This window comes from Leuresthes tenuis, unplaced genomic scaffold (genome assembly GCF_036924035.1).
Source record: "Leuresthes tenuis unplaced genomic scaffold, fLeuTen1.0.hap1 SCAF_12, whole genome shotgun sequence".
NCBI classification, from domain to species: Eukaryota; Metazoa; Chordata; class Actinopteri; order Atheriniformes; family Atherinopsidae; genus Leuresthes; species Leuresthes tenuis.
This window is the reverse complement of record NW_027325366.1, coordinates 28,184,428-28,203,325: the sequence shown is the minus strand read 5'-3', so window position 1 is coordinate 28,203,325 and position 18,898 is coordinate 28,184,428. Positions and strand designations below refer to the sequence as shown.

General features: G+C 39.4%; 1 protein-coding gene across 1 annotated transcript; it reads right to left on the bottom strand.

Moving 5' to 3' along the window:
* Positions 1-2,088: 2,088 nt before the first annotated feature.
* On the bottom strand, positions 2,089-17,272 carry efhc2 (EF-hand domain (C-terminal) containing 2). Its single transcript, XM_072397719.1, has 15 exons — positions 17,231-17,272; positions 16,085-16,273; positions 15,537-15,687; positions 15,137-15,360; positions 14,554-14,805; positions 12,989-13,096; positions 11,430-11,568; positions 10,242-10,407; positions 9,981-10,123; positions 9,387-9,583; positions 9,109-9,242; positions 5,593-5,787; positions 3,849-3,941; positions 3,485-3,584; positions 2,089-2,435 (listed from the first exon to the last, which is right to left on the bottom strand). The coding sequence occupies exons 1-15, from the start codon at positions 17,270-17,272 to the stop codon at positions 2,307-2,309; spliced, it is 2,262 nt and encodes a 753-aa protein (XP_072253820.1). The 3' UTR covers positions 2,089-2,306.
* Positions 17,273-18,898: the final 1,626 nt, after the last annotated feature.

The following is an 18,898-nucleotide window of genomic DNA, read 5'->3' as shown; positions in this document are numbered from 1 at the left end:
CATATATTTAACTGAAAATTCATCACTGTATTTGGGATCCTGGCAGAAGTTATGTCACATGGTGCAATCAGACTTCCAAGACCAACGATGACATTGCAACTCATTCAGTCAGTTTGCTGTTGCTAGGCTACAGAGCATGATGAGGCAGAAAAAGGTTGCAAAAAGAGAGCATCTGACAGAAAGAACGAGAGCTCTGGATGAAGAGGGGGGGTTGTGGAAATTCCTCCCTCATTCACAATGTGCTTCAGAAGGCAGAAAAAAATAAATCAAGTATGTGCTTGGGAAGCTCCCTGCAACCAATGACTGCATCAACGTCACCCATTGTGTTTGCAACAAGGGTCACCGAGGTGGCTAATATTTTAGTATGTGTGGAAGCAGAGTACCCGATAATTCCCTGGCTGATGTAATGCACTTTTTATGTGCTCAGTGTAAGGGGGTGAAGCAGTGTGAATGTGTGTGGTTACATAGAGGTGATTGGGTGGTTGATTACCTAACGTTTGACTTAGTCTCTGACTATAATTTGCCGTGCAGGCTCCGATTACAGTGGCGCCTCAACCTGAGCAACCCATGCCTTTTATATATTTTACCCCTGCCACACACATATGGAAATACACATAATATGGGTGCAGATGCTTTTGAAATAGACCTCTGAGGAGCTCTGTCCTCCTATGTTCTCCCAAAATGATCATCTGTATGTTTTAATTAATTTTGTATACAAGATTAAATCCCCAAACTAACTTTTAAAGAAAGGCGACCAGCGCATGTGTGCCAAGGGTTCAGTGGCCACTTCTGTGTGTCGCTGGTCCCTGTACACTTAAAGTGAGAGCTATATTGGCATGCTCTGCATTAAGTCTGACTTATTCAATAAAGGCTATGGACTTTTCAAAGGCTGCCCCTTGACTTCATAGGGAGGATTTGAAGGCGTACACAATGGGACAGAGGCATCTGGCGTGGAGATCAGGTTGTCACAGCTTTGCTTTTTGCAGATTATGTCTTTGTCTCCAGTGCTCACTCGAGTGATTTATTACCAAGTCTGGCGATAGTTCTAGCCACAAAAGGATGGCATATGCCTATAAATTGAAGGAGGAGGTAAAGTATTTTGGGGACTTGTACACGAGTGATTGAGATTGACTGTTGGATGGGTGCAGCTTCTGCATTGATGCAGAGTCCCAGTTCACCAGTTAGTCTATGCCAAGTTGATTAAGGCACTGGAGAAGGATTCTCTCTTGCACATCCCTTTAGAGGTTCACCAGGCATAGCCAGTTGGGTGAAAGCTCTAAGTCCAATTCAGAAATTATAAACCTTTTCTCACAGCTTTTTCAAGAGGGCATCGTTGCACTTTCATTGTACATCATGCTTTTGTTTGAAAGGTACGGATATGACATGCTGATCCAGCCGTAGCCACAGAGCCGAGTTAACATGTCAAAGGGACAACTGATACGGACGACGATGCTGCTCTAAACACCTATGCTACAGTCACCCAGCTGATTCTGAGTCTGTCTGCTATTTGAAAACCCTCGATTTAGTAAGTATGAATGTGCAAAAGTGAGGATCAGCAGCATTACAAACGTGTCTTTTTTACAGTGATTTAGCAGGACCACAGTGTAAGGGCTTTTATCTTCCAGCTGACCCCTGAAGAAGGAGGAGGAGGTTGCTGGGGACAGGGAGGGCTTTGCTCCTCCTGTTGCTACTGTAACCCTGAAATGGACAATGTAGTTGGAGAATGGACAGATCCCAGAGTTATCACAAACAGCAAGTCACTGATGTGGCATGACACAACTAAAAAAAAAAAAAAAAAAAAAAAAAAGGAAATCATTGCACTTGGTTTCCCTGTTTACTTCTCCACTCTTAGATTTTTCTCTTATGATAAACATGAGTTGTTCGTGGCCTCAGGTCTCTTATCAACTTATGGCAGTGCTGGGAGAGTCAGACACCGGTTAGAGCTGAATCATGGTTTTGCTTTTGTTATATCTCGTCTGGAATCCTTCAAACTCATGCACAAAAAAAAAAAAACCACATGCACGCACACACACAAGTACATTAAAAGCACCAGTTTTCTCAAAACATTTCTTTCCTAATGCACCAGTTTTCCATTCAAGTGGAGTGTGTTAGCTTATGCTTGGACAGGAGTGGCTTCCACTGTCAAACTATTCATACACACAAAAACAAACTTTCAAATTATTCATACTCATCCCGTCCCCTGTGGGTTTTCCATCATGATGAAAACTAACATTCTGCTTCGCTGAGGTTCTTTAATGGAGGAATGAGTAGCGCATGCGTGTGTTTTTGTGATGCACAGTCATTGTCTAAGCTGAAGTGATGGCTGTCGGGTCACCGTCGTTGGAGGCAAAGCTGAATACATCCCGAAGAAGGGCGGAGTAGTTGATATTTTTCCGTGCAGCTCCACCTCCGTCAAACCTTGTATTCACCTCAAACTGGAAACAACAGGGACACACATGTCACTGCACAGTTCTGGCAGCATGAATTGATTTGACTATTGTCTTACAGATTAATCAGTCATTTATCATTCTTTGAATTGTGTTATACCACTTAATAAGCTTTACACAGCTTAAAAAGCCCTGTAAATATTCACTGTGGACGATTCTTAAGAGACTGATTAAAAATGATGAGTAAACAGAAAGAGGGACAATTGCAAAGGTTATTGGAACATTGGCACAAGGATTTCAGAAAATACCAAAAATGCAACAGAGAAGTTTGTAAGTCTGGGCCTGGTAGAATGACATTGTTGTTGTGCGTGACACCTTCAGACGTGCAAATAAAAAGATTCCCTGGCTATTTTCAGCTTAATTTGAGGGTTTATTTTAAGCCGTTTTGTTATAGGGGAGTAGATGAGCAGAGGCAACCAGTTTGGGCTTAAAAAACAGTTAGACAAAAAGCAGCGGGAGACTGTGGCAGAGGAGGATAGACAGTGAAGTAAGTCCTGTGCCAGCACAGGCACACGCACCCAAACACAGATTCAGCCCACTTATGTTCCGACCATGCAAGCTTGCCTTTGTTGTCATGCTCTGGTGCATACCTCTCCTGCTCACCTGTTTCTGCTTAGATCTGGCTGCGCTAAAGCATTCCAAATCAGCATTCCATAAAAAAGGAAACAAATGCACGCACAAAGAACAAATGAGCTGTAGTGCTTTCTTCATTTTTTATTTATTTATTTTTTAATATCACCTCTGTCTTTGTGTGTCACTCTTTGTCAAGTTGTGCTCACAATAAATCGTCTTCTTGTCCATTTTACTGTTTCTTTCCACTCACTTAATTCTGCCTTTGGCTCACTTACCCTCTGAGTCATCACAGGCTGGGGTAAAATGCAGATTGATTTTCAGTTATATCTATTTAAAAATCTGCACACACTCTGTGAAACTACTTACCGTGTCCTCCAAATTGACCCTTATTTTAAAAGTTTTTCCCTTTTTCTCCTCTCATCTCTTCTTGTTTGATATGAATTAATGTCATTCCTCACACTCACCCTTAGGTTGTCCTCGGGCATAACGGGTGGAGTAGGATGCTCTACCCAGTTAACACCAGCAAGGAAAGCATGGTAGTCAATTTCGTCTCCATCAGCAAACCTACAGCAGACATGTATACATGTTTAAAAAAAAAAAAAAAAAACATCCCGTAAGAGAGTCTCCAAACAAGGTTTAAAAGAATCACCACGACCGGCGTATGGTTTTGGCTGTACTGAGATTGAATGCTTGTTTAGAGATGTTCCAGACATGCCAAGAAAAGTTTCTGGGCAAAGAATCTGGACTATGACTCACAATGTGTCAAAATGAATCATGAGACCTTGAACGGCTGTGCCATAAACCTTACAGTGATAAGTGAATTCTTACTTGCTGAGCAGACCCTCTAGCAGGTTCTCAGGTAGGGGAATCTTGAAGGCTTTACAAATGGTCCTTGTTTCTTTGATGGAAAGACGGCCAGTTCTAGAGGTAAAAAAGCAGAGCGAGAAAACTTCATTCACTTACTCAATTGGTCACTCAGTTTGACCAACTATCTCGCTTACAGAATGCAGCGGTGAGTATCACAGGAATTTCTTGCAAAAAATGAAGGGTCTGAGTGATATACCGAGTCAAGGAATTTATTACTGGAAACAGGAGCATGTCTGTGGATTATATCACTTTAATCTGGAAGAAAACCAAAAATTCAAAAGAAAGCAGGGTCTGTTCCATGTAAATATTCAAGTTTTCACAGATGACTGTTGTCAAGGTTTTTTAATTATATTTAAGTAACAATTATTCACCAAGACTTGAAACTTCAACTTAACTCTCTTAATATCCCTACGATTAAAAGTAGATGGTTGCAGAGTCATTTCACGTGTCATTTGATGCTACTTCATCGATTGCATGCCTTTGTCTTCAGCAGAGAGGAACAATTTATTATAATGGAGAGCTAAGAGAGAGTGCATTTAGGTCTTATAGTGATGGATGATTTAAAAATCACTTAAAGTTTTTGCCCAAATCAAAGTGAAATTACCTTTACTGAATGGCAATCGTTGTTCTAATATGTTTTTGTTGCAATATCAAACATGGCAATAAGTCAGGGTTGAAAAATAGTTTCTACATTTAATTATGTCTTGTCTGCATCACTAACCGAATCCATGTCGGTTCCCAAGGCTTTGTGACACATTCGGTTTTTGCTACTGTATTTGCTGAGCTTTATTAGGTGGAATACTTATGTGTGGTGGTGCAGGTTTGCACAATGTATTCTTTAAAGTGAGAATAGACCACTCGTTTTCAGTGTGAAGGTGCAGTCCAAACTCTGGACTAATACAGTATATCGTTTATGGACCAAATCTTCTCGGAGACAGCTAATCACAGGCTGCTGCCTTTTACAGCCAGTTTAAATTCTGATCTTGACCTCCTACGTTACCATCAGTTACCATGGCAATCCAGCCGGGTTACAAGAGAGCACCTTCATGATGCTGAAAATTTTGGCTTTAGTTTCAGCATGTCTCACTTATAGCCCTCTGGTTTTTGTCATTATTTAAACACACTGCTGTTCCAATAGGGGTCAACAAAGAGTCATTAATCATGGAGGAATTTCTCAGGCTGATATTGTATAAAGATAATGTGTGAAACAGAGGATGCTTGTGCTCTCAGACCACGGTTGTTTTCCACAGTGAGGCCAGACGGTCCATCATTGTCATGCCCTCTTCATTACAGGGATGTTGATGAACAATGTGACGCTAACTGAGGGTGTCAACAGAGTCCTATAAAGAGGCTAGTCAGTATAATTGAAGCAATGTTAACCATCCATTTCAGCTAACCGCACTGTAAAAAGATCTCATCTGGATGATTTTATGCACAAGGGGAAAGGACAGACACATAGACAGACAGAAGCCGAGTATGTGAGTGTGTCCTCTGGCCTCTTGCACTACATGCCATGCTTGTCTTTAGGGTCCATCTGGTTCCAATGCTCCCCTCTCACATTGCTGGAACTAATTGTTGCTCTGAGATATGAGGCCACTGGCGGCACGATTGATGGCTTGTTGTGACGTGATCTGTTACTTTGTCTTACACAATCTTGTGTGAGTGCGCATGCGTGTGTATGTAGCAAAGTACACGCATCACCTACTTGAGTCGGTCGTGGTATGCAAATCTTCTGGCCAGGGTAGGAAACTCCTCGAAGTGCTTCCTCTTGAGGAAGTCCTGGGCCACAGCCAGCATCAGGCCCACATCCACCTCAGGCTGCTTGCGCTCTGAGAAACATCGGCCGAGAACCAGAACCTCGTGCTCCGACAGGCCGCAGTCCAGGCCCATCAGCAGGCTCCTGTGGTGTACATGTACACATGAAGGATTGATGTCTTATTTTCAAGGTCTTTTTCATTTTTGCTCCCTTTTGTCACACTAATATTCACAGAATTTGGAAACAAAATGAACTTATTAGTATAATTTGTATAAGTCACTATTCAAACTTCCTGCAAACTATTTGATTTATTTGACCTTTTCGCCTTTATCATCAGCTATATCATTATGATTAGTCCTTCAACATAAATCTGGACTTAAATTAGATTTTTGCTAATTTAAGTCCAGAAATTATCTGGCAGATTTCAGTGTGTACAAGCAGAGGGTTTCATTTCTGGTTACTTAAGAATAACTAGTGGTGCTCCCCAGGGAACCATTCTGATACTACTGCTACTGGAATGCAAAGAATAACAACTAGATTATGATGATACCTCCAAAAGATGAGTACCACCACATGTGATTTTTTTTTTTTTTTTTAAATTAAAGTAAATTGATGCATTTAATGAATAATGACAAGTTAGTATAGGCTCCTTTTAATATATTATGATAATTGTTTCGTGCTACTTCAAAAATCAGTTAGGGGCCGGTTATGTAGGAGCCAATTTCTTAGTTCGCATTTCAATTTCTGTTGGAATATAGTTTGGCAATGTTTACAGGTGTGTGTGTGTGGTGTGTGTTTATTAATGACTGTGATCCCTGCAGGTGAGAGGGCTTAAGAGCAAGGTGCTGCAGTCTAGTGGTGAGGCTGACTGAAGCACACAGTCTTTAGACCTCGCGGACCGTACAGATGGTCTTAGTTTAAACCTTGATATAGTTTGTTTACAGTATTTTCTTTGATCAGTTGTAAATCCATCACAAATAAACTCCATTCTTTATTTTGAACCGCATCTGGACATCCCATTTTTTCACATTCCATCTTTCTTTTTTTCCCTCAACGAACACGAGCATAGAAAGTACAGTCAGCCCATGAGTCATTCACACAAAGGAATAAAAACAAAAGGATACCGTGGACACTACACCACCCCTCATCAGTCTTCTTAATTCCTGTCTTCAAATGTCTTACTTTCAACCCTTATATGATTTACGGCTCTGATTTTAATTTAAGTAGACTCCCCGTCAACTACAGCTGGATTTAAATACTGTCAAACAATAGTCATGCCATTGAAAACTTGTTCTGAATGCTAACAAAACAAAACCCAAATTCAAAATCAAAGCTTCTGAATCTCTTGTCTATAAACACCCCACAGAGCTCTGAGATTGTGTCCGTGTCCCCATATAAAGATTTTGGAATTCTAATTGATTATCATCTTTCATTTTTCCTGAAATCCTAAAAATGAGGCAACTATATTGCTGAACTTGAAACAGTTTATCTTTTTGCCTTTGCTTCGTGATAAAAAAGAGACTTCTTATTTTATGTTTTAAGCCAACATTACAAGATTTTAAGCCCGACTTTTACATCACAAAAAAATTGGTGGTCGTCAGTAGTTCTGGTTCTGGTTCTCTTCTCCATCCAGGTGAGCAAAACAGACTGAATCACCAAGAGCTTTTTGTACCACGGTGCAACATTAATGGTGAGAAAGAGACTTGTCTGCATGACAGATGGAACTGCTGGATAAAGATCAGTCCTATGAGTCAGGAGAAAAGTCCCCCCCCCCCCAGATCAACTGTGTAGTGTGAACAATACAACAATCTAACGCCATTGAAATCTTGTGGTCTAGACTTGGCTTGTATACGATATTTCTTGCACTATACATCTGTAATACCTCTGTATCTGGTTGACTTTCCAATTTCTCCACAGCTGATCAATTAAGACAAATTGGGCTTTTCTGGGAACGGGAGCAGCTTTTCCAACTTCTGTTTTTAACAGGAATCCTTTAAATATCTTGGAGCAAATAGCACTCAAACTATTTCACAGGGTCTTAAAGCCCTTACATGCCATTGCACAGTTTGTGCTTTTTGTTATTCCTGTAGACCAAGCTGCTGCCATAGTTTCATTTACAAAGCTATTCTTGGTCATCTTCCATCCCAACCACAGACCTTTATCCTTCAGAAAAGTAAAGGAGGTTATTGTCTTCGCTTCCAAGTCATATTTCTTTTATGGATCCCTTAAGCCTGTAATGGGGCTCTTTTGGGAAAAAGCGATTTAAATACAGCATGTTGCTCCCTTTGCTCGGAAACAGCTGCAAAATCACCTGTACCTCAGTGGGGTGGTTTCTCTCAAGGAGTTCAAGCAAGTTAGGGACCGATCACAGGGGGGCAACACAGGCCTGTTATAACTAATGTCAATTATTCTCTTGAGTGTGAAAATGAATAACTTTATGATCTCCAAGATGCCTGAAGACTAACATAGCACAGTAGTGTAGTGGGAATTGACATATTTTATAGGTGCCATGCGTGGATATTTACATTTACACATACATTGGTGGTTAGCACTGTCGCCTCACAGCAGGAGGGTTCCTGATTCGCATCTCAGATGGGTCCTATATATGTGGGGAGTTTATATACTCTTGCCGTGCGTACACTGGTTCCCTCTGAGTACACACAGTGTTGCATACCGGACTGTTTTGGAATGAACCAAACTTCTATGACATTTTTAAGGATTGACTTGTTTCAGAGGATTACAATTTTGCTTCTCTGGGAGCCCCGTTCTGTGTAAATTTTAGCTTTAGCTCGCCCATCAGGAAAGCTTATGATTTTCCAACCAGAGTAAATGTATGCGCTGCTCTTCGCCCTCCTATTTGCCCCTCAGGGATAAATAAAGTTTCTGATTCTGATTTATTCTGATTAGAAAGCACTCTGACCACTGTCTGCTGCAGGTAAGACAGACTATTCAAGAGATCACACACCCCACTTAGCTTTAATGAATAAAAAAACATTTATCCATCTGTCCTTTTTTAGCCATCCCAAGATCTTGCATTGTACTCCACTAAGAGATTTCTTTAGTTCAACTGTCTGCAGAATTGAATAAATCTAAAGTAATTTGGAACATATTGTGGCAGGCACATCTTGTTAAAAAGTTTATGATTGACAGTTGATGGCCCTTTTCTGAACTGTGATGACTGTGACAGTTAAATTGTCTTATGTTTCTTTAGTTTTTATATTCAGAATGCCATCATATTCTTTATGATATTTATGTATTTTGCACTTCTTTTGTGCATATTACTGTATATTAGTTATATTACTTTATATATATTAGCTGCTGCCGGTCTTTGCCAGGACACTTTTGTAAAAAGGTTTGTACATTTCAAGAGTCTTTTTCCTACTTAAATAAAGGTTAAAGACAAAAAAATAAATAAAACTGTGCAGTTGGGATAGAACTATAGCCATTCTTGATTTACTGCTATACCTGAATGACTCATAGGGGATGAAGCCGGTGCTGGTGGGGTCACTGAGATTCAGAAACTTCCTGATCTCACTCCGTTTCCCCTCCGGAATGGAACGTAGTTTGCTGAGGATGTTGCCTGTGTTGGCTTTTGGAAACTTTTGACAAGAACAAACAAACATGCACTCTTTAACCACACAGCATTTAGTAACACCTCTGGAAAAGAGGAGCACTTCACATCACTGAGCCAAAAACCACAACAGAAAATGAGCGTGTGTAAACAAACACTCTTCCTTAGATACCTCCTCGGCATGCTGCTCCATGTAGCTGAGTGCGTAGTCGTCTGCGTCCACGAGGTGAAAGTTTTTACCGTTGAGACAGAGGGTAGCTCCAATATACAGATCCTGTGCTGTAAAGTACTCGGAGGTCTCACTGTTAAACAGCTCCTGGCCAGGCTTCCTCACCCGGCAACGCTCGAGAAACTTCCCACCAAGTACACCTTGTAAAGGATGTAAAACATTTCATTTTACTTATCTAGTGGCCTACTACTCCAGATCACTGATTTTAAAGTAACTGGCAATATTTTCAATACCCTAGCATTTATTTTTATATGATGTTGACAAAACCTTATATCCCCAAACTGAATTGAAATTCCACATCCTTTTGAATGCTTGAATCTTATTTTGAAGCCATGCTGAAAAGTCCCTGAACCCACTGCACAGTATTCATCTTGCATGAATGGAAATACACATTTACAAACTGAACGTCATCCGTTTCCATGAGATCCGGGAACTGGAAACTAAATCTGACATCTTAACGTTTACCATGAGAGTCATAGATTTGCATCTCAAGTCCTGAGTGTATTTCTGGTGCTGCTTTAGTCCAAATTCTTCTACCTGAGTTCCTCTGTGGCTGTTCAAACACACTCATGGAGTCATCGCTGAGGTAGAAGGAAATGATGAACACCCTCCCCCTGTCAACTGGATCCGTGGTCATCATCTTGGCATGGAAATTCAGCACATTACTGTTTAGGCCACATCTAGGGGAACATTAATAGAGTAGAGTTGGGGGATGCTGCTAAACACGTGCTCACAGTAACACAAAGGTACTTCATTATGTAATTTCATTGTGACTGTGACAGCTATAAGTCATCTAACCTGTCTTTTTCCATAAATTTATGGAAATCTTTCTGGGGGGGTTTGAGCAACAAGCCCCGGCAGGAGCTCAAGGAGTCCTCCTCTGAGCCAAAACCATTGTAGGGGGGCAAAAGCTTTGGCGGCTTGGGGGTGGGGGGAGCTTTGTACTGCACTGGGGTGAAGTCCTCTGAGAGGAAGGAGAGAAAAAAGACAAAATACTTAAAAGACGCATGAAACCCAGGAGGAAAGCTGAAACGATCAGAAGGACGTACGTAATCCATCCCTAATCTGGCCTCTGACTGCTTCGAGTCAGACTGGACCCTCCATCACTGCAGCCTGTCAGAAAGGGCAGCGTTTGCTTCACTACTGTGACTAATGCAGCAAACCCCCAAACCTGCACAGAGTGGCAGACACATCCAGGACAAGCTTGGGTTTTTGTTGCTGGGAGCCTCTTATGGCCTCCAGAAGCTTCAAGTGTGGAGGTACAGAGACATAACAGTGACTGATGCAGGAGTACCTGGTGCTGCTATTCTTTCATTAGTTCTAGTTAGTTCCAGTGACCAAGGAGTGACAGAGCACAATACATCCCCAGTTCTTGTTACTTTTTAGTTTTAAATACTTCATATCTAAAGCAAAGGCATCATCTGCCTCTGGTCTCAGGAATCAGTCTTATATGAAGGTAAAAGCTCTTGCTGATCTTTGCTCTTACTGCCCCCAAGTGTTCAGATCAAAATAATGCAATAGACAGCTCAGGATTATCAGGTTAAATGTAAAAATTCAGTGTAAGAGTGCATATTGTTCAATACATCTTGAGTGAGGATGATGGAGCACCATCAAATAATCAGATTGATAATTTAGCCTATAAAGCAAAAATATTATCTCGGAGATCATTTTCAAAAGCTGCCCGTTTTGTCTGAAAGTAACAGTTCAAAGATTTTATTCAAATTTAGTTTTATTTATCTAGCAAAAAGGTAATATCTAGGCACTTTAATCAATCCAGTACTAATTAAATTCAAAATAATCCAACTGATTCAATTTAGTGAAAATCCAAATTAGTCTAATTCATTTAAAGCCAATTCATAAAGCTTGTCACAAGGCCGCAATGGAGAGAAAAGCGTACTTTTAACATGAGAAAACCACCAGCAGAAGCAGAGTGATTTGTAGCAGTACTGGAACAAAAACAATCAGCAGCACAGCAGGTGTGCTTACCTGTTCCATACTTGGAGCGGTAGTAGTTTTTGGTGAATTCATCACAATCAGTGATGATCACTTTCCGGCCCCACATGTTCACTTCTCCACCTATGACCAGATCAACATCTTTATAAAACTCTTCACTGATTGCTCCCGTCTGCAAGCAAGAGAAAAAAGGAGAGAGTGAGAGGAGTAAAAATGTTTTATCTATATCTTTTCTGTTTAGTTAAATTTTGTCTTAAACGTCACAGTTCTGGTACAGGCTCACTTAATACACTATATGACTAAAAGTGTGTAAACACGTAAACCTCTCCCTCTCAAAGCTCCACTTTAGCTCCTTCTAGCAACAATCCACCTAGGTTTGTGTATAATTCCCATTCTGTTAATCCTGAGCCGAACTCGTGTGTGCAGAAAACGCTGCCATGGCCAAAAGAATTATAAGGAATGACGAGCTGTAATCAATAGAAACAATTCATTCATTTTCATGCACCTTTTTTCATGCTTGTCAGTTCAATGTTTGTAAGCAGTTTGGTTCAATTTGGTTTAATAACTGCCTAAACTTTTTCATCACTAACACATTGGATTATTTTTAGGACCGGTCTACAACCAGTCAAGTTCTTCCTAAACAGAGACCATCACTTTAAAAGATTTAAAGTGATATTTTGTGAAGAGCTTATGAGTAGTATCTGCAGTCGACATTGGTAAGAGTGTTCTTAGATTGGAGAAATGGGTAAGACTTTAGACAAGTGCATCAAACCGAAAACTACCTCAAAGGAGGCCACAGAAAGTTTTTTCCCATCTAAAACAAGTCACACTTTTAGAAAATGAATAGCCGTTCAAGCAGCAGATATATAAAGTGAATTTTACACTGCACCACTTTCGCACCAGACAGTTGTTTATTTTGTCATTCGAAGAAAGTCCAATTTTCCCTGACAATTGCACTCGTGGTGGCTACACAATTTATCCTGCCTTATTTAGCTAATTACCTGACCTAATGTTTGCACCAAGATGCAGTACATCTTCTTTAAGTCTGTGGATCAGAGGGCAGTCTGTTTCGCAGCCATGAAGTGGTGTAAAAGCATCAGACGGTGATTTAAAAAGCTAAACACACTAATAAAGAAGGCTGGGTCTGCGCTGGGGACAGCTCTGGAGCTGATTGAACAAAGAAGAATGTTGCAAAAGTTGCTCAACATAATGGACAATTCTGCACACCCTCTACGTAACATCACAATCAAATGACAAAGGGTGTTCAGTCAGAGGTTTCCTCAGCTCCAGTGCAACACAAAAAGATACAGGAGGTCATTCCAGCTCACAGCAATAACAATTTTTTACAGTGACAACTGACTAATAACTGAAAATTTGTTCTTCTGCGGCTTTGCTCTGAGTAGATGTCAACTTAGACACGCCACTTAGAAAAGCAAGATATCCCTTTAAGATATGAAGTAAAAAGATGAGAGAGAGAGCGTTCCCTAATAAAACACATTTCTGTACAAAATATAAATATATACAATAAGACTGACATTAACTGATATGGCACAACTTTTGGGTCACGTGATTGTGGCTGAGTCAGGACGTACTTTGAGGCTGTCCAGTATGAAGCGTTTTTCCTGACTCTCGGAGGCAAACACATTGAGCACTGTGCGGTCTGTGATCTCTCCAGGCTGCTTCATTTGGGCTGGAGTATGCTGCAATAAAATATCAAACAACCACACAGGAAATGAATTAAAGTGTTACACATTATATAGATGTGATCGCTATCCTGCATCCTGGAAACGTTGATGCACACATGGAAGGGGAAGCAGACAGATAGAATGAGACACAAAGAAGAAGTGATCTGCCATTAAGGTTGTGGTGGTTTTCATTGGATGGTGGATCCTGGTTAACCTTTAAGGCTGACATTTAATAAAAGGCATCAAAGCAAACAAAATTACTGGACTGAAAAAACTCTCACACACACACACACACACACACACACACACACACACACACACACACAAACACAATCATGATTGAGGCCTGGCTGTCTTTCAACATGAATTAGGCTTCAGACGGTAACTGAAGGAGAAAGTCAGAATGCTTGAGGGAGGCTGGATGCAGCGGCAGTCCTGTCAGAGTGAATGAGGTCTGGGTGAAGGAAGGGATGTGGAGGGAAAGAAGTCATTGAACCACAAAGACAGGAACTGCAGATCTTCAATTTTCAAATAAACAGTCAATAATAAAGAAACAGCTTAATATCATATCAATTGTAAGTACTTCTCTAACAATTCATAAAAACCCACTGGTATGTAAATAATGGGAGATTCTACACTAATGTATCATTAGGTCTTGGTTAGTTCACGAACACTTGAGAACTGATCATACAGGCCACCTCTTCGTAATATTAAGTAGTTACTAAGTAACTGCTAATAAACCTGGTATTTGACACTACATAGGAAATGCAAACAGCCCCATCACAGGGAATTATTTTGTTTCTTGAAAAAATTCCCTGGGGACAAAGGTACCAGGTACCTTAGGTCAGCATGAGGCTGTAGTGTCTTAAGAGGAAGTAAGTTTCTCACCCTTATGACTTCATTAATCATTATTGTTACTTGGTCTCTGTTCATTATGAAGCAATATCATAATCATCTCAGGAATGTAATCTTAATTATTACTTTTAACTGCATAATGAAACCCAATCTTCACGTAATAACTAAAAACATTGACTTAACATCTCATTATTATGAGAGCTGAGTCATAGCTATGAGGAACTGAATCACATTTATGACATGCTAAGTCATGGTTATGAGGTGATCAGTTGCTAGAACTCATTAAAATTGATTTGCTTATCATTACGAGATCATAATCCATTATTATAAGAAATTTTCATTTTTATCATAGGCTATGTAATCTAATTGTTCTTCTTTAGCTTACATAGGTAACTGACACATGGGTAATGAATGATAAAGTAATGATTCAGTATTAAGTAGCTCAATTCTTCCTTTGTTCTCTGGTCCCTACTCAAACTCTGACGTAAAGTGTAACCTCATCACTTACCTCATCATGTACTTATTCTTTTCTTTATTTATTATCTGCTGTAAAGCACTTTGGTACATCGAAATGGATTGTTGTAAAGGGCTGTATAAATAAATTATATTTACATCACCTTTGGTAGTTTGCTGCGGCGCAGGTATTTGGACACAGCGTGTCTTCCAGAGTTTGGTGGGATCACCTCCGTGACCTCTATGGTGTCGTCGGCCAGGAAGTAGTGCAGTATTAGTTCCCGTTGGTCCCCATACGTGCTCTCTGTGTCATCCCAGAGGCAGTAGAATCGCAGGACTTGGCGGTCGTAGTTCAGGAACTGCTTCAGTGTGTCACGTCTCTCGTAAGGGCGAAATGGTTTCATATTGTCTTCAAGCTGAAAAAGAGACATTTTTACATCAGGGCAGGAGAGCTGTAATCTTTTGTCTGCAATGATTTTGATAAAGAGAAGCTGCAAAGTGTTTTAACTCGACACCAGGACAACTATGAAAATTAATTTTCCAGGAATTGATTGAAAAATTATTAAAATATTCGTCCACTGAAGTGTTTCTCATTGTTGGGAATAACATAATCTGTTTTTGCCTTTTTTTGTAAAATTTTCTAACTTACTATTTCATTGCTTCTGCTGTCGTTATTTTCATTGAAATTCACACAAAAAATAAAAACCTGAAAAATTTAAAACCAGTGGTGTGACGCCTGTTGACCACCTGTTTTCGCAGTTTGCTGTAGGGGTCATCAGGCATAGTGGCAGGATCATTCAGCTGCACCCCAAGTTTTGTGAGAAAGTTCCTTGTGAAGGAGTCACAGCTGGTCACAGTGAATATGCGAGAGTAGAGCACCATCTGTTGGTTGATGTTGAAATGGAAAATGTTGTAGAACTCATCGTCGTTAGGGGGAGGCAGAGGGATACGGTGGCGACGAATAAGCGTCCCTGCCGCAGAAATCACAATCACAGCATTGGTAAGTAGCAGGTAGAAAAGAAAAAAAAAAAACCTCATTATATCTAAGACTATCTAGCCAAGTAGACAACATCATTAAACTAAATTAAACTAAGCCAATTAAACTTGAAAATCACTTCCAAAAGATTTCCAGCAATATCACAGACACCTTGAGGGATGCCACTGTTCTTGTACTCTGGCTCCACCACCTGGATGGTATCGTCTTCCAGGTAGAAGAAGATCTTACACTTTCTGATTCTATATGTCTCAACCTGGGCAACGGGCACAGCCTCCTGAAAGTAAGCCTCAAAGCACAGAGCCTGGAAGCACAGAGTGAAAATCAAAGATAAGATTTTTTTTTGTTAAATTATGTTTATACAATTTAGTTACAGAAGTCATCACTTATTTAACAAAAGCAGTAACATATGCAAATGTTAATGCTGGTACAGTGTTGTTTTAAACTGATGGAATGGATCATTTGATGTGTAAAAAGACAATAAAGAACACCTAAAACATGTACATAATGTATCCAGTTCTCATCAAATTCAAAATAATCCAACTGATTCAATTTAGTGAAAATCCAAATTAGTCCAATTCATTTAAAGCCAATTCATAAAGCTTGTCACAAGGCCGCAATGGAGAGAAAAGCTTACTTTTAACATGATGTGTGTGATGTGTGTAAAACTGAGGAGGTCAAATTGATCAGTTTCAATCCACCTGTTTATCAAAGGCCACCCATGATGGTAGATCACTGCCCTCTCCTTTGGGATAGACAGAATACTTTGGTTTAATCTTCTGGCCGACTAAACGCTCTCCTCCAATACCTGGCTTCTCCGACCCCACCAGCATTGGGACTCCGTTGGAATAGTCAAAATGCTGCGATTTGTGGAATCTCTCCTTTCCCAGCTGTGGTACAGAAGACATAAATCATCTCCACACTCTCTGTTAAAGACATGCTGCAATGGAGTTACAATAGAATGCAGTACTGAAATGAATTAGTAAAACATTTAAAATGAGCTAATGGTGTTTAAGCATAAGGATGCAGACATTCCTGGACATTTGTGGCAGCCATGAATCTCTTCCACATCCTGATTTTGATTTATGCAACTTTATCTGTAATGCCAAATCTTGACTCTTAAGTCAAAATCCATAAAAAGGTAGCAGTCTGGGAAACTCCTTCACAATAAAGTGAATTCATACAATAGTAGCTTTGGAAGTCACGCATATCAGAACATTTCTGTGATGTAAATTTAAATATTTCCAGTCAAGTAAACAGTGACAGGCTACTGCTAAATATGACAGATGTAATGCAACGTGTAGAGTACGTTGCAAAAGTGTTGATTCACCTCACATTCCTTCATTATTTTGCTTCCAAGCAGCCAAACCTTCTTGTAATCTTTCAAAGTGCTCTTGAGCAACAGTTCTTGCCACTTTATAAAGGTCTTTCACAGTTTTTATTTTTTGGACATTGGCTGCCTTTTCACTCAGTTTTAGTCCAGTCTGATCATTTTCATACCTGATCATACCTATACCTGATCATTTGTTAACACTGACCTAAGAATCAGTAAAAAAAAAAAAAAAGGCAGCTAACACAAGAAATAAGCGAGTGTTATGTCAACACATTACAAACAACTTAGCAAAGAACAAATTTCTAAATGTATCTTTAGGGTCACTAGCAGCCTGTCACAATTTAGTCCTCAGTTATTTAGTTGCATCTATGAAAAATGCTAAAGATAACACAAAGTTTACACTTTAGAACAACCACTGTTTGCTAAAATGAAACATAAACATTAACCTTACAGGCTAGCATGTTAGCTTAACGCATAAATACACCAGATATATACATATATATAAAAAACTTACCCGGATATTGGGAGAGTTTCCTGGTTGAAATGGTAAAGCCATGACGATAATACTTAAAACTGGTTTATTAATTTTCGTACAACTGCTCAGCGGCTAGCTTCCAATGGTCTGTTATTGGTTACCAAGGAACGGTTTTGCCTTTGTCTCCTAGCAACGCGGGAAACGTAGGTTGGGTACATACAATATTAGAGCATGCGCATTTTTGAGTCTGTATAATACTTTAGAAACCGTTACGTGTAATATATCAGTGAAAATATGTACAATACTTCAGAAAATATACGTTCAAAAATCTAAAAGAAAGACATGAGTAAAACGACAAACCCAGAAGAAAAAGTAAGTATATTAAACACGTGGCTTCAAAGAAATGAGTCACTGCTTGGCAGAGTCCTGAGGGTATTTTACTTGATTTGTTTACCCTACCCTGTCGTTATATATTTTATCAGAAAAGAAGTTTAGAATACAAAATAGAATTTTACTTGGAAAAATAAGGACACCGTCTGAAGAGATTCTGGTGATCGGAGAGGTGGAGGAAGCTTTCTGTTTGAAATGATGATGATAGCATCACATAGTTGAAAAAATTAGAGAACTATACTTTGTTTTATATTGTGACTACAATGGATCAATAACCAAACACTCATCAAGTTCTAAACAGCAAAACATTGTTTCTTAACATGGCTCGCCTGACAAAAATAACTAAACGAATCAAATCAAGTTGAACAACACACGGACAAAACCAAAACTAATAAGCATTTAATGTACAAACCTGGATTGACAGAAAACCGGTTGTTCTGGTTTCCCCTTAGAATGATAATGGCTCCAATCTCAAGTGTGAAAATGTTCCTAAATTTCCACAAAGAATTCCAATCTTTCTTTAAATCCCTGATCGAACCCCTGAATGCATTTAATGGCTTTATGAAAAGAAACAATTCATAGGAACCACATCCATGTTTGCTTATTCAAAGAATATATTTTAAAATATTAATTTCATATACAGCAAAGGGAAAATAACTACAAGAGGAAAGCTGGTGTCAAACTGCACTTTCACTTCACAAATTCAGGCAACATGGCTACACTCCAATATCTAATAAAACTAATTCAAGATCATATACAAGACGTACTCTACTTATCACTAAATATGTAAATAGTAACAACAAATGTCCATTTTGTGATTTGCATATTGATATTGAACATGAGGTGAACAAACACACAAAAACAGGCTGTAAATGCATTCCTTCTCATGGGAGAACTTCACATCTACATGAGTTGTCATTTTTTGTTTTTAGAATAGAACTATACTGAATGGGAATGAAAAATAATTGAGCTCAAACAGTAAATATGGATACGAGGCTAGTCCTGTGATAAAATGAGAAATGTTCTTTTTTAAAGCTTGCTTTGTTTCCACGTATGCTTTACATTTCTACACGTCTGAGTAGGCATCATCGTATCGGAACAACTCTGCGACTCACTGGGAAATAAAATACAAACAACTTTGTTGGAAACTTACTCTGTGGAGTCATTGCAACTCATTTTAAAATGCTGTTGCTGTCCTTCATTCTAGTTTTGGAAATCTGTGAAACTCCCACTGAGAAAAAGAATAACATAGGAAATGACTAAGACACATCCCAGACACAAGGCCAAGAGTAAAAACACACAAATGGAACATTTTAT